At 37.1% G+C, this 12,575-nt stretch overlaps 2 protein-coding genes across 2 annotated transcripts in view; one reads left to right on the plus strand and one right to left on the minus strand.

Moving 5' to 3' along the window:
• The first annotated feature begins 4,404 nt into the window (after positions 1-4,404).
• On the plus strand, positions 4,405-8,986 carry armc7 (armadillo repeat containing 7). Its single transcript, XM_038283447.1, has 3 exons — positions 4,405-4,662; positions 5,712-5,855; positions 8,044-8,986. The coding sequence occupies exons 1-3, from the start codon at positions 4,572-4,574 to the stop codon at positions 8,385-8,387; spliced, it is 579 nt and encodes a 192-aa protein (XP_038139375.1). The 5' UTR covers positions 4,405-4,571; the 3' UTR covers positions 8,388-8,986.
• A 1,988-nt stretch (positions 8,987-10,974) lies between these two features.
• acsf2 (acyl-CoA synthetase family member 2) overlaps positions 10,975-12,575 on the minus strand; it is a 43,511-nt gene continuing 41,910 nt past the window's right edge. Inside the window, exon 16 of the mRNA XM_038283460.1 lies at positions 10,975-11,550. Within this exon, the coding sequence (XP_038139388.1) occupies positions 11,503-11,550 (48 nt within the window). The 3' untranslated portion in view covers positions 10,975-11,502. The remainder of the gene's footprint in view (positions 11,551-12,575) is intronic.

A 12,575-nucleotide genomic window follows, 5' to 3' on the forward strand; every position in this document is an offset into this window, starting at 1 on the left:
TTTCATTTTTCATTGGTTGTGATCAAAATCAATACAAATAAAACATGTGAAATACAGTATATCCCCTTCATGTGCAGTGAATTTATTTATTCTTAACTTCTCTAAATGTTTAATAAATGAACTTACGGATTTACTGATACTTATGATATTTCATATCTCCGAACGATTCATTCAAGAACATTTCTTAAGTGAGGAACAGCATAACAGACTACATCAATTTCCAGTATTTAATGTCATTTTCAATGTGTGTTCTTATATTAATGAACTCTTTTTCACACAATAGGGAATTAATTCAGATGAGAAGCAGAATCCATATTTTTTTTTTTTTATAAGTTTTCGGTTGCATTTATATAAAATGTCACAAAAAGTTGAAATGATTCAACAGAATGTGACTAAAGACACTCAAAAGGTACATATTGTTTAGGTTACTGTTGTCTCATTAGGTAGCATTTGCTGCCCTCTGCTGGACAATCATTAAACATTCTGTTTAAATGTTTTAAAAATGTCTCCAAACAAAGATGCAGCTTTGGTTTCTTGCACAGCTTAGGTTCTTGCTTGGACTCACAGGTAAAGAAAACAAGTCCATTGATGCACACAGGCTCAGAGCAAGATCTAGAAAAGCCATTCTGGGTTTGTCTCATAGAAGATGGGGATTATTGGAGTCCACTGATCTGCTCAGCGTCGGTCTATCGCAGGACTTTGGACAGCAGACGCGTACGTTTCTGAAGCTGCTTTGTTGAATCACTCCCCTCCGTGTTTCTTCTTCTCTGCCAGCTCGTCTTTCTGCTTCTGCCGCCTCTCCAGGATCTCCATCCTCTTTGATTCATTGCGTGCTCGCTCCTGAGCCCTCAGGTCCTCCACATCCTCAAAGAACATATGTCTATTTGGAAAAAACATTAAAAAGATTATATGATTTTTACGGGTAGAGTTATTAAAAAATCCTGGCAAGGAAGTTATAAATACGATACTTTTGACATGTTACAACAAAAACGGTTATAAGTAATTTAGCAATACGTGCCCTGCTAAGTACTTTTCAAACCTGGTTGAGTATTTGTAGGATCCAAAATGTAATTTTAACTGCCTGTCTCCAATCTTTACAGGAACAATTGTGATTTGAGAGATTGTGATCAGTGTGAGTTTGTTTTGCCATGTGTATTGTAGAAAGAACAAAAATGTCTAATGCCTCTAAAGTCACCTGTCCAGAGCTAAAACTCCTCATATTCTAGTCACCAGCCAATACATCTGTACAACCCTTCTAAAAAAAAAAAAAAAGATTGTCGACTTCAGGAAGAAACGGCCTAACCGGTGGTCAGCAGCACTGAATTACTGGGGGTGCACATCACAGACACCCTCACCTGGACTGTAAACACCCCCTAATGGGTCAAAAGGGCACAATAGTGATTGTACTTCCTGCGGAGGATGAGGAGAGCCCACCTGCCCCCACCCATCCTCACCACCTTCTCCAGAAGCACCATAGAGAGCGTTCTGACCAGCTGTCTCACTGTGTGGTGTCGAGGCTGCAGCGCCTCAGACTGGAAGAAAATGAGAACAGCAGAGAGGATCATTTGGGCTCCTCTCCTCTCACTTAAAGACATTTAATCCCAGCACAGCATGTCGCGAGCCCGTGACATCATTAGAGACCCCTCACACCCCCACCATGGACTGTTCTCCCTGCTGCCCTCTGGTGGAAAGAGGCTTTGCAGCATTCAATGCAGGTCCAGCGGATTCCGCAACAGCTTATTCCCCACCGCCATCAGACACCTGAACTGTTTAAAAAACTCTAAATCATGTCACAGGCTCTGCATCACACTGATAACATCAAACCAAAACACTGCATAATTGCACCATATATATCTAATCCTCTGAACTTCCGTATCAATGCTTTTTTGTTTCTGACCATGTTTTTGCTCCCACACTGTTTACATTTGATCACTGCTGCACTTTATGGAATGCAAATGTTCTGATAGCTGTACAAAATGAAATCAAAATGTCATTTAAATTGCCACTCTTTGCATACAAAATGACAATAAAAGATGTCTAAGTCTAAAACACTACAAATCCTGCCAAAATGCATTATTATCAACAGATGTGGATGGATGTTTAACACCACAGTGTTCCAGCCAGTACTACCTTGCTACTCGGGTTTGGCTTTTTTCAGACACTTGAAAAAAGAGGAGGATCATCTTGTTAGAAATATGCTTACAGGCAAAAAAATTAAATAAAAAAGTGTTTGGACTATCTGACATGCAACTTCTTATGGCACAAAAATCAACAACTCAAATAGTTTATTTTTCTTATAGTTTGTTAATCCAGTAATGTAAAAACATGACAATTCAATTCAAAAATATTTTATTAATCCCAAAGGGTAATTAAATGTTGCAGTAATTCAGAGGTCCCATTGGTGGGGAGCCTGTTGTGTCTTTCACTAGAAACGCTTCAGAGCACACCCTAGTGGCAGCGGTGTGTTATTACACAAACATGAAAAATATCTGCTCTAAAGGAATCCTACATATTAGTAATATTTTAATATTTTAGCTTAATAAACCACATTGTATCTGATTTGAATAGGAATTATTACGTTTGATTGATTGTTTTAAATTTAAGAATGAAATCATCAGCCTCATAAGATGACACTTAGATTTGTTATTTATTACCTATTAAATCAGTATAGATAAAAGACAAAATGGTTGGTTATTTGTTCTTCTTTTTTTATTCTGTTAAATATTCTGTTTCTAAGAAAATTGCCTAAAATTAAACCGACAAGATAAAAACCAGTTAACATTTAAGCTTAACAAGCTTATAAAGGAAGTAGTGATAAAGAAATGTTGTTTTACCAATTATAGAAGACCTCCAGTGTTTGTAATTGTAATTAATTACATATTTGGATGCTATAACAAACAGTTATAGAATAAGTTACCTGTTTATGAAAGCAGTGGCGAGTCCAATCAGCACAGCCCCGAACAGAATCGGTTTGGTGAGACGTTTTCCGGTGGACAGCTGGTGCTGCTTCATCGCTTCCTTATTGTGTCAGAATTTAGCCTCAATGTCTGGATATACAACTCAGTCTAAACTTACATTAAGTGGTTATATTTCTCCGTAGATGACCTTCTCAATGTGCGCTGGTACAACAGCGCAGAAACACAAACACGCCTCCCTCTGGACTCGATGCAGCTTCCGGTGTTGTGGCGGAAATAGCGTCCTGGTTTATTTATTTAGGTTCTAGTCTGCATGGTGCATTTGTGTTTCCCGTAAATTGGAAAACTTTGAATGTTGTTAATAAAGTAAGTTATTCTTTGTTTTTATATATATATATATATATATATATATATATATATATATATATATATATATATATATATATATATATATATATATATATACTGCGATGGACTGGCGACCTGTCCAGGGCGTACCCCGCCTCTCGCTCATTGACTGCTGGAGATATCCCACTAACATATTCATAGAACAACAGCCAGTTTCTGAATACCTATAACTGTATATAACTGTTTTATTTGTTCTAAGAAATTGATGCTGAACTCAGCTGTCAAATGAACTGCAACTCTTTTGCTAATAACTTTTCCTACCTTATAGACGTGCACATTCTGCCTCTCAATAAGCTCATCTGAGGGCTCAGTCTGATTATTGAGCTCAAGACTGATGAAAGACAGTAAAACATTTCATTAAATCAATAATGGTGTGTTTTGGCTATATGCAGTTAAAACCTAGATGCCGATCCAAGAGAAAAAAACATGTCAATATAGAAAGTATAAAAATTAATCTATGGGTGGTTCTAGACAGGAGGCAAGAAGGGCCAGGACCCATGTAGAACTTTCATAGCCCGTGTAGTAAAGAGATAATACTGAAAATATATGATAAATAAATGATCAGCAGTAGAATAGAATAAGACAGAATAGAATAGATTTCCTCTTAACATATATATCTCCAGAGGGAAGGGCAAATTAGCTAGAGAAAAGAGGGGCATTTTCTTCCTGCTGACTGATCGATATAATCAAAGTCTCCATACTGCATAATTGAGGGTCCCCAAGCACATTTAGCTTCCAATATTGTTGCTAAATATATAAAAGACTAAAATTGTAAGTTTAAATCTATTCATACTACCAACGTATCCTTGAAAGTACTGTGTATCTTGTTAAACGAGTGAAATACATTGTGTACTGCAATCTTTCTCTGTAAACATGTTCCTAAAGTCTATGAAAAACAGCAAAAAGCAAATACAACTGTTTTTATTTTTTTTAGCTTGTTCCACTTGTTCACAGATTGAAGTTCTTATTTCCGAGGTGTCTGAAATCCAGCGCTGTAGGTTCCGATTTTTTTCTCTCTTTTTTTTTTTTTTGGTACATTTCTATCTTGGAGACAGAATTAGATAAAACACATAGGAAACCCGGAACTGCTTCTACTACTCTTTGGATTCAACGGACGCATTTCATAGACGGACAACTACAAGCAACATATGCGCATTTATTTTGTTAAACCTCCGCTTGTAATCGGTTTAATCGGTGGTTGTTGTTTTTTTTTTTTAAAGCAACAAAAAGCTGAATTGGAAGGTGATAATGATGAGGAAGGATGAATCTACAGAAGCGCCAGAGCGGTTTGAATATTTACAATCACTAGTCACTGAATTTCAGAACACCGACAGTGAAGGTGAAAACAGCTTTAATTTATCACATCTAATGCTCTTTTTAGAGAAAAAAATAAAATAAGATAAAAAAAAGATTGATATTACTAATAAAGTAAAAACAAGAAAACACCTGTTTTACAGGGAGCATGGTGTATCGAACCACAATAACCATAATATGTAGGTTTACAAAGTTTGTTCGCTATACAGAGGAATACTTGAATACGACAGATCTGTTTCATTTGCTTTTGAATTAAATTGTCAAAGGTATTCAGAAAACACATATAAGGGTTACTATCCGGTCTTTTTTATTAGTCTTACTGTAAAGCACAGATAACTACTCAAGCTCCCTTTGCATCAAGATTTCCCAATTCTGCTCTGCTTTTCCTTAAAATCCTATTTTAGATCGCAGGTCTTCTGCGACCCCTAGGGGTTTCACGGAGGTACTGCACGGGGGACGTGAAAGTTTTGGTTGATTAGACTTTTTTTTTTTTTTTATATTCCCCCTGCTATTTTTTCCTCTAATTGAAATGTCGTTAAATACACATTAACATGAATTCAAAATACTGTAGTAAACAGATAAATGGAGGCAGAAGATGTCTTTCAGTCTCTTTCAAGCTGGGCACCGTTTCATTCACAACACCTGTCCCATCAACGAGGAATCAGAATCAGAAATACTTTAATAATCCCAGGACGAAATTACTTTCGTTACATGACTCCATCTGTAATAGAGTGACTATAGGACCAGTTTGATATAACATAATTTCATACTATATATAATTAGGGGTCGCCGCTCCATCTCGCCATCAGTTTGGGGGTCCTTGGCCTGGAAAACGTTGAAAACCCCTGTTTTAGATCATAGCAGATATTTCAGGCATGATCGAAATGTGACAAAACTGCATTATATTTACAGAAAGCCCTTTTCTAATTCCCTGTCCACCCAGGTCCACTGTTCACTAGAAAAAGTGCTTCCTATTGGAGGAAACTCGATAAACATATTAGTGAAGTTAAACCACCATATTTATCTTTAAAATATTCAGTTATTTATTTTTGACTGATTTTGTTCTTCACTTAGAGGCAAAAGAGCAAGTTCTGGCCAACCTCGCCAACTTCGCATATGACCCAAAGAACATGGAGTATCTGCGGGAGCTGCAGGTGCCTGACCTCTTCTTGGATATGCTAACCGAGGAGAACGAGAACTTTATAGAGTTTGGCATGGGTGAGTGTGTTTAGTTTCATTTAATATTTTTTCATTTAATAATTACCAGAGAAACACTGGAAATATTTTCAAAGGGTGAAATCTGTTTACATTTTAATTAAGCTGGAAATAACCTTAAATTATAATCTCTCACCAGTCTAGCCCGTGCCCCCCAAGAACAATGCAACAGACTATGTTACTTCACCTATATATATATATATATCTATATATATATATGTATATAGATATATATATATAGATATAAAAAAAAAACTGTTTTCTCACCCCTCGTGGGGTGGTATGTGTCATCCTCAAGCTCGGGTCCTCTACCAGAGGCCTGGGAGTTTGAGGGTTGTTCGCAGTATCTTACCTGTTCCTAGGAACAGCTATATATATATATATATATATGTATATATATATACATATATACTATGGACCGGCCCGCTGGATCCCCAGATCTGAATCCGATTGAGCACATCTGGAGCATCATGTCTCGATCCATCCAACGTCACGTTGCACCACAGAATGTCTAGGGGTTGGCGGATGCTTTAGTCCAGTTCTGGGAGGAGATCCCTCAGACCATCTGCCACCTCATCAGGAGCATACCCAGCCGTCGTAGGGAGGTCATACAGGCACATGGAGGCCACACGCAATACTGAGCCTCATTTTCACCTGGTTTAGGGACATTACATAAAAGTTGGATCAGCCTGTGGTGGGTTTTTCAAATTTAATGTTGTGTATGGTTCCAAATCCTCTTCAGAAGATTGTTAAAACAACATCAGAGGCTTTTCCTGATCTGGTGCATGACAGACCGCTACACAAGATCCTCCCTGCCTACAGCTACCAACACCTAAAACACCTGGATAAAAAATAACAAATGAGTTGCTGCAATATTTTATTTGCCTTTTGGATTAATAAAGCATTTTTGAATTGAAAGCCAAGCCTGCATTGGTTAATAAATCTGATTTCCATATATATATATCTATAGATATATATATCTATAGATATGTATATAGATATATATATAGATAGATAGATATATATATATATATATATATATAGATATATAGATAGATATATATATATATATATATAGATATATAGATAGATATATTAGTGTGTATTAGTCAAACTTTATTGTCGTGTTGTATGCACAGTGTATACATAAAGAAATTTCAGTGCTTACAGTAGTGAATGAGCAGCTTACAGCAGTGAAATAAACATTGCCATTTATAAAGTTCAGCAGTGATCAAGAATGTAAACAGTTAAGGAGAAAAAGAGACCAATTTAAAAGTCATACTGTAAAACGCATTGATATGGAATGGTTCTGTGCAGTGCAAAATAAATAACTATGATGCAAAATGCAATTAGAACATTGATTTGTATTCTATTTAAAGGGATTATAAAAAAAAAAAATCAGCCATGTTGGTAGTGCAAATATAATATTCTAATTGTGATGCAGTCTGTATTTAAATTATGTATTAAATAAATAAAGGTTTATTTAATAGAAGATACTTTGGCCCTCCATATACCTTACGAACCACATTACAGTAGTTGAAATAAACAACTTGTAACCCTCTTACTTGGTGTCTCTGACCCCTACTTCGGGTTTGACAATGATCCTTTCAATGCTTCTCCAATCTATTGGAATATTTGCATGAATATCTAAATTTTCTAATTTCAAATAGTTATTTGATGTTTTGCTTTTTCCTGTGCAGACCTTGTTAGGAGGGGTTGCTGTAAAATCAAAACATTGATTCAACTAGTTTTGCTTTGTAAATTAGATTATTATTGATTTAATTGCCATTTTAAATGAAATCCCACTATCCTCTGTAAAATTTAGAACTGGACTTGACTCATTGAAATTAAGCCTTCAGTAGGACTTTATTTTGTTAGTATGAATTTTGATTTCTTTCTCATCTCTGGTGGGAATTTGTGACTTTTTTTAGAATTTTTCATTGTATAAATAACTGAACTCAAATAAACATAAAAAAAAACATAATTGGTACCTTAGGGATGCCAGCAATACTCATACGTAAAAAACAGCAATCTTTTAACTTTAGAAAACTGATTGCCTTTTTTCTAATTTACTTTTAAGTCAAATTAGAAATGCCTCTCTAATGGTGCATGCTTTCAGTCTTTTCCTATTGTAATGCATGATAATTTATTGTACTGTTGAAAAAAAAAATCATCCTCTCTGTGTTGTAAGGCGGGCTGTGTAACCTCAGCATGGATCCTGAATGTAGAGACGTCATCCTGCAGAGCGGCGCCATCAGCCTGGTTACAAACTGCCTGTCCAACAGGCGGGAAGAGACCGTCCTGTCGGCCATCACCACCCTCATGAACCTCGCCACGCCCACAACTCGTTCCCAGATCTCAGAGCCGGGAATCCTGCAGTGCATGCTGCGCTTCTCGCTCGCAGAGAGCCCGCGTCTGCGCAACCTGGCGACTGTGTTCCTGCAGGACTGCTGCAGCGAGGAGCAGGTGAGGCAGGCTCAGCAGCACATGCAGGGATGCCAGACTGCAGTTGGGATCCCGCTGCCCAAAGAATGAGGACTCAATGTGACTCTTTGTGCCTAAAACAAGCCTCAGCATTTTCTCTCAAAAGCCCTCTGTGAGACACTGCAGACTGGAGTTTGCTTTTTTAGCCCCATTAATGCAGTCTGGACGCAACTCTGTGGGACTCTGGATGAGGGTGAGGTCAGGTTTTGTCGCCTGGCCACTCTAGGTCTTTCACACCCAAGTGTAAAAAAACCTTGGAAAGAGACGGTGTTTGTGTGCAGGGTGGAGCAGGAAGAAGACAAAAACAGCTTCCACAAAATTGTAGATGTAAAATGACTGTTGGTTTGTCCACGTGCAGTTTTACAGATTCTTCAGTCTGTAAGTGGGAAAACAAATCAACCAGAGAGGTTAAGGAATCATCTACGGAAAGCAAACATGTATATTAAAGACAAAAATCTGAAAAAAGTCCCATGATAAGCAGATCAAATAGTGAAACAAATACAACTTTGCTTTGCTCATTAAAATGATCTAAACGAAGAGTTTATTGGGATTTAACCAAACCAGGACAGGTCAGATCCTTCATGTGCTGATGCAATTTGGTTGAGCTTCTGTAGGATTCAAAACTATATCTGTAATAAAAGAACCTGATAAAAGTTCGTTTTCTGTTATTTTTCTGCTTTAAAAGGAAACCAGGGATCTATTTTTTTTTTGCAGCAGAACAGAATCATCTGCAGAATAACTCACTTTGTTGGGTTTTAGGGTTAAAAAATGAAAGCATATAAAATTGCTTACTCCACCTTTTCCGACCAGCTGTTAAACAGTTTTAAATTGATTGAATTTATCTGGCAGATTGTCACAAATGAAAAGCATGATGAGCATAATGAGAGCTTAGAGGAAGAAAAAACTGGGAGAAAAAGCAGCCAAGGTAAAGAGTAGCAGTAAATGACCTTATCTATTGACTCCTCTCTGCTCTTACTGATGTTTTCAGTCACACTGGGGATCCAATATGTTTAAATAGCTGCTACATTTCCTTTTCAGTCTTTTCGAAAATGCACCAATAAAATATGGTTCATTTCGACACAGCTACCAGGGATCTAAGTGTGCACAATTAATAGGGACAGCATAAAATATGTAGGCAATAATAAGCTTTGCTTCAGCCTATTCCTTTTTTTGGTAAATTGTTGGTTTTGTTCTGTTTTGATATTGTTGTTTTGTTGTTTAATGTTGGATTATTTGCTAAAAAATAAAGTGAAAGTGAAGTGATATGTAGTTTTAATACACAAGCTGGAACTCAGTCCCAGCTATCCCATCATCCTCTTTGACTCCACAATGGTGAAGTCTTCTGCTTCCTGGGAACCATCATCTCACAGGACCTAAACTGGGAGCTGAACATCAACTCCCTCACCAAGAAAGCCCGGCAGAGGATATACTTCCTGCAGCAGCTGAAGAAATTCAACCTGCCAAGGACAATGATGGTGCACTTCTACTCCTGCATCATTGAGTCCATCCTCACCTCCACCATGCCGTACACTGGAGCCACCGCCAAGGACAAGGGCAGACTGCAGAGGGTCATCCAGTCTGCAGAGAAGGTATTTGGCTGCAATCTTCCATCCCTTCAGGATCTGTACGCCTCCAGGACTCTGAGGCATGCAGGGAAGATTGTGGCTGATCCTTCTCACCGCAGCCACAAACTATTTCAGTCACTTCCATCTGGCAGGAGGCTGCGGTCCATCACGACCAAAACCTCATCCCACAAGAACAGTTTCTTCCCATCTGCTGCCAGCCTTTTCAACAAGGCCCAGAGACCCCCGTGACACTGACACTGCCTCTCTCCCTCCCCCGACATAGTATATTTTCAATTTACATAGCTAGATTCTGTATATATATCTATTTGGTCTACACCATCAACACCAAGTCAAATTCCTTGTGAGTGCAAACCTACTTGGCAATAAACTTGATTCTGATTCTTAAGGTTGGATTAAAAAATTTTGAGAAAAAACTGTTTATCTTTCAAATGTTGAAATAAAAGATAAGGTTCTAGAGAGATTTGAATAAACTAATCAGATCTCAGATAAGTTGCCAGGAAGAAATACCATTGATAAAAATAACTCCATATATTTAGAGATGTTTTTTTATATATATATATATAGATGACCATGAATATTAGATAAATATGAGGACATATTTGGGATTTCAAATTGTTTCTTTTTTTTCTGCAAATTATTCCAAAAATCCCAAAGAAAACTTTGGTGCCCACTTCAGTCAACCTCTTCTCGGCTGTTTCTGTAAGAATGAAATGTTCTAATGCATTTAATTACACCTAAAATATGTTAAATTAAACAAAAGAAAACCGAACTTGAGGTAAGAGCCAGAAGCCAAGGTTTGTTTTAGGAGCTATTTTTGGGTGGAATCCCTCAGGTCTAGACAGGAGCCGCCACCCGATCCTGCAGCCCAGCGTCAGGTGGACCGCACATGTCGTCCAGGCAGGAAATTCTTTACAGCTTTTAGCATGTCTGCCATGTTTTCTACATTTTCAATCAGAACGAATGGTATTTCAAGGCCCAGAGAGGCGTGCACCTGCCACTGGCATGAGGAAAAATGGCTCCGCTCTTCCCGTAAAAGAGGAACACCCACAGCATGGCTTTAATAGAGTTTATTTCATGTTGAGATTAAAAAACTTTTTGAGGCTTTTCGTTTAATAAAAAACAAACTTAACAAGCCATTAAGTTAACAAGTCTTCTGGTTTAAATTAGCCTCAGATGACATTTCTGAGAAAAATCCTTAAAAATCCAATCACATGGTAGATTTTAGGATTCACATCATGATTCTCTGCTGCACCTACATCTGAACCTCTATCTTCATTGAATGTAATGTGTTTTTGTAGTAACATCTTCTATGATGGATCAATGTAAATTTCTTTAAACAGCTTAAAAACAAGCAGGATGGTGTAATTTCAAAATTGACCTGCTGATCTCACTCTAAAGATTTGTAGCTTCCTACCATCCCATCATTCATCCAGTAAAGGCTTAGGCTGTATATTAAGAGTAGCTTTTCCAGATGGCTGGTCGGGCTAATCCAAATTGTAGTTTTTTGGTATACAACGTATATACAGTTTATATACTGAAAACAGTCTTTGAATGCTCTCCTTCCTGTCATTTCTCCTTCCTCAGCCCAGCTGCCTCTCGGCCTCTTCACGAAGTCTGTGCTTCTGGATCTGTGTAAAAAAAAAAAAAAAAAAGATTTAGATAACATCAAACTTTTAACAAGTTTTAATGTGAACAAAACCCAAATAAGCTGAAATGTTTGAAACTTTTTTTGTAGAAAAAATTTATTATGCCTATTTCCTCTAGATGCCTAGAGGAATAATTTGTCTGTTTGCTTTTTCGTTTGTTTTAGAAAATACAAAGCATTAAGATTAGTTTCCAGGAATTTGAATAATTGATGCCCACCTCCCTCTCTCGCGGGAATCTTTATCTCTAGCAGCATGCAAAAAATTGTTCAATTAACAGAGATTACAGGCGGAACCAGAAGTACAACAAAATGTATTGAGCAAAAAAAAAAAAAAAATAGATATGTACTGCATTTAATAACTTAATTTAGAAAAAAAACTCTAAATCAAGTCACAGACTCTGCATCACCCTGATAACTCCAAATGAAAATGCTACTTATTTGCAGCATATACATTTGTCTTGAAATGCTGTGAACTTCCATATGGTTGTGTTTTTTGCATCATGTCTTTTCTCCCATACTGCTTACATTTGATCACTGCTGCACTTTATGAAATGGAATTGTTAATTTCACTGCCAAGCTGATGCTTATTTATTGTATGAAAGCCGTTCAAAATAAAATTTAGTTTTGTTCACGTAATATGTATACAAAATGACAATAAAAGTTATCTAGGTCTATGTAAATCTATAAAGGATTAAAAAAAGTAAACTGTGGGGCCACTGTGAATATAAAGGGACATATTTGCGGATAAATTATGACACATATTTTGGGGTTATGCAAAACTGTATATTTTATTTAAAAAGAAAACTAAGGGTCTCTAACAGTAAACCTGGACAGCAGGTATCTAAATTGCAAACCATTTTCCAGATGGGAGAAGATGAAACCTCATGTTTTATTTCTATCCTGTGTGGGTGGACTCAGTGGCTCTCAAAGGAGTCCTAAGTAGAGGGTTAGGATTCATCTGATAATGAGGCTAAAAAAGGGTTCAGGAAGTACATAATTGCTGAACTT

This window comes from Cyprinodon tularosa, unplaced genomic scaffold (assembly GCF_016077235.1).
Source record: "Cyprinodon tularosa strain WSP-4 unplaced genomic scaffold, ASM1607723v1 ctg194, whole genome shotgun sequence".
NCBI lineage: Eukaryota > Metazoa > Chordata > Actinopteri > Cyprinodontiformes > Cyprinodontidae > Cyprinodon > Cyprinodon tularosa.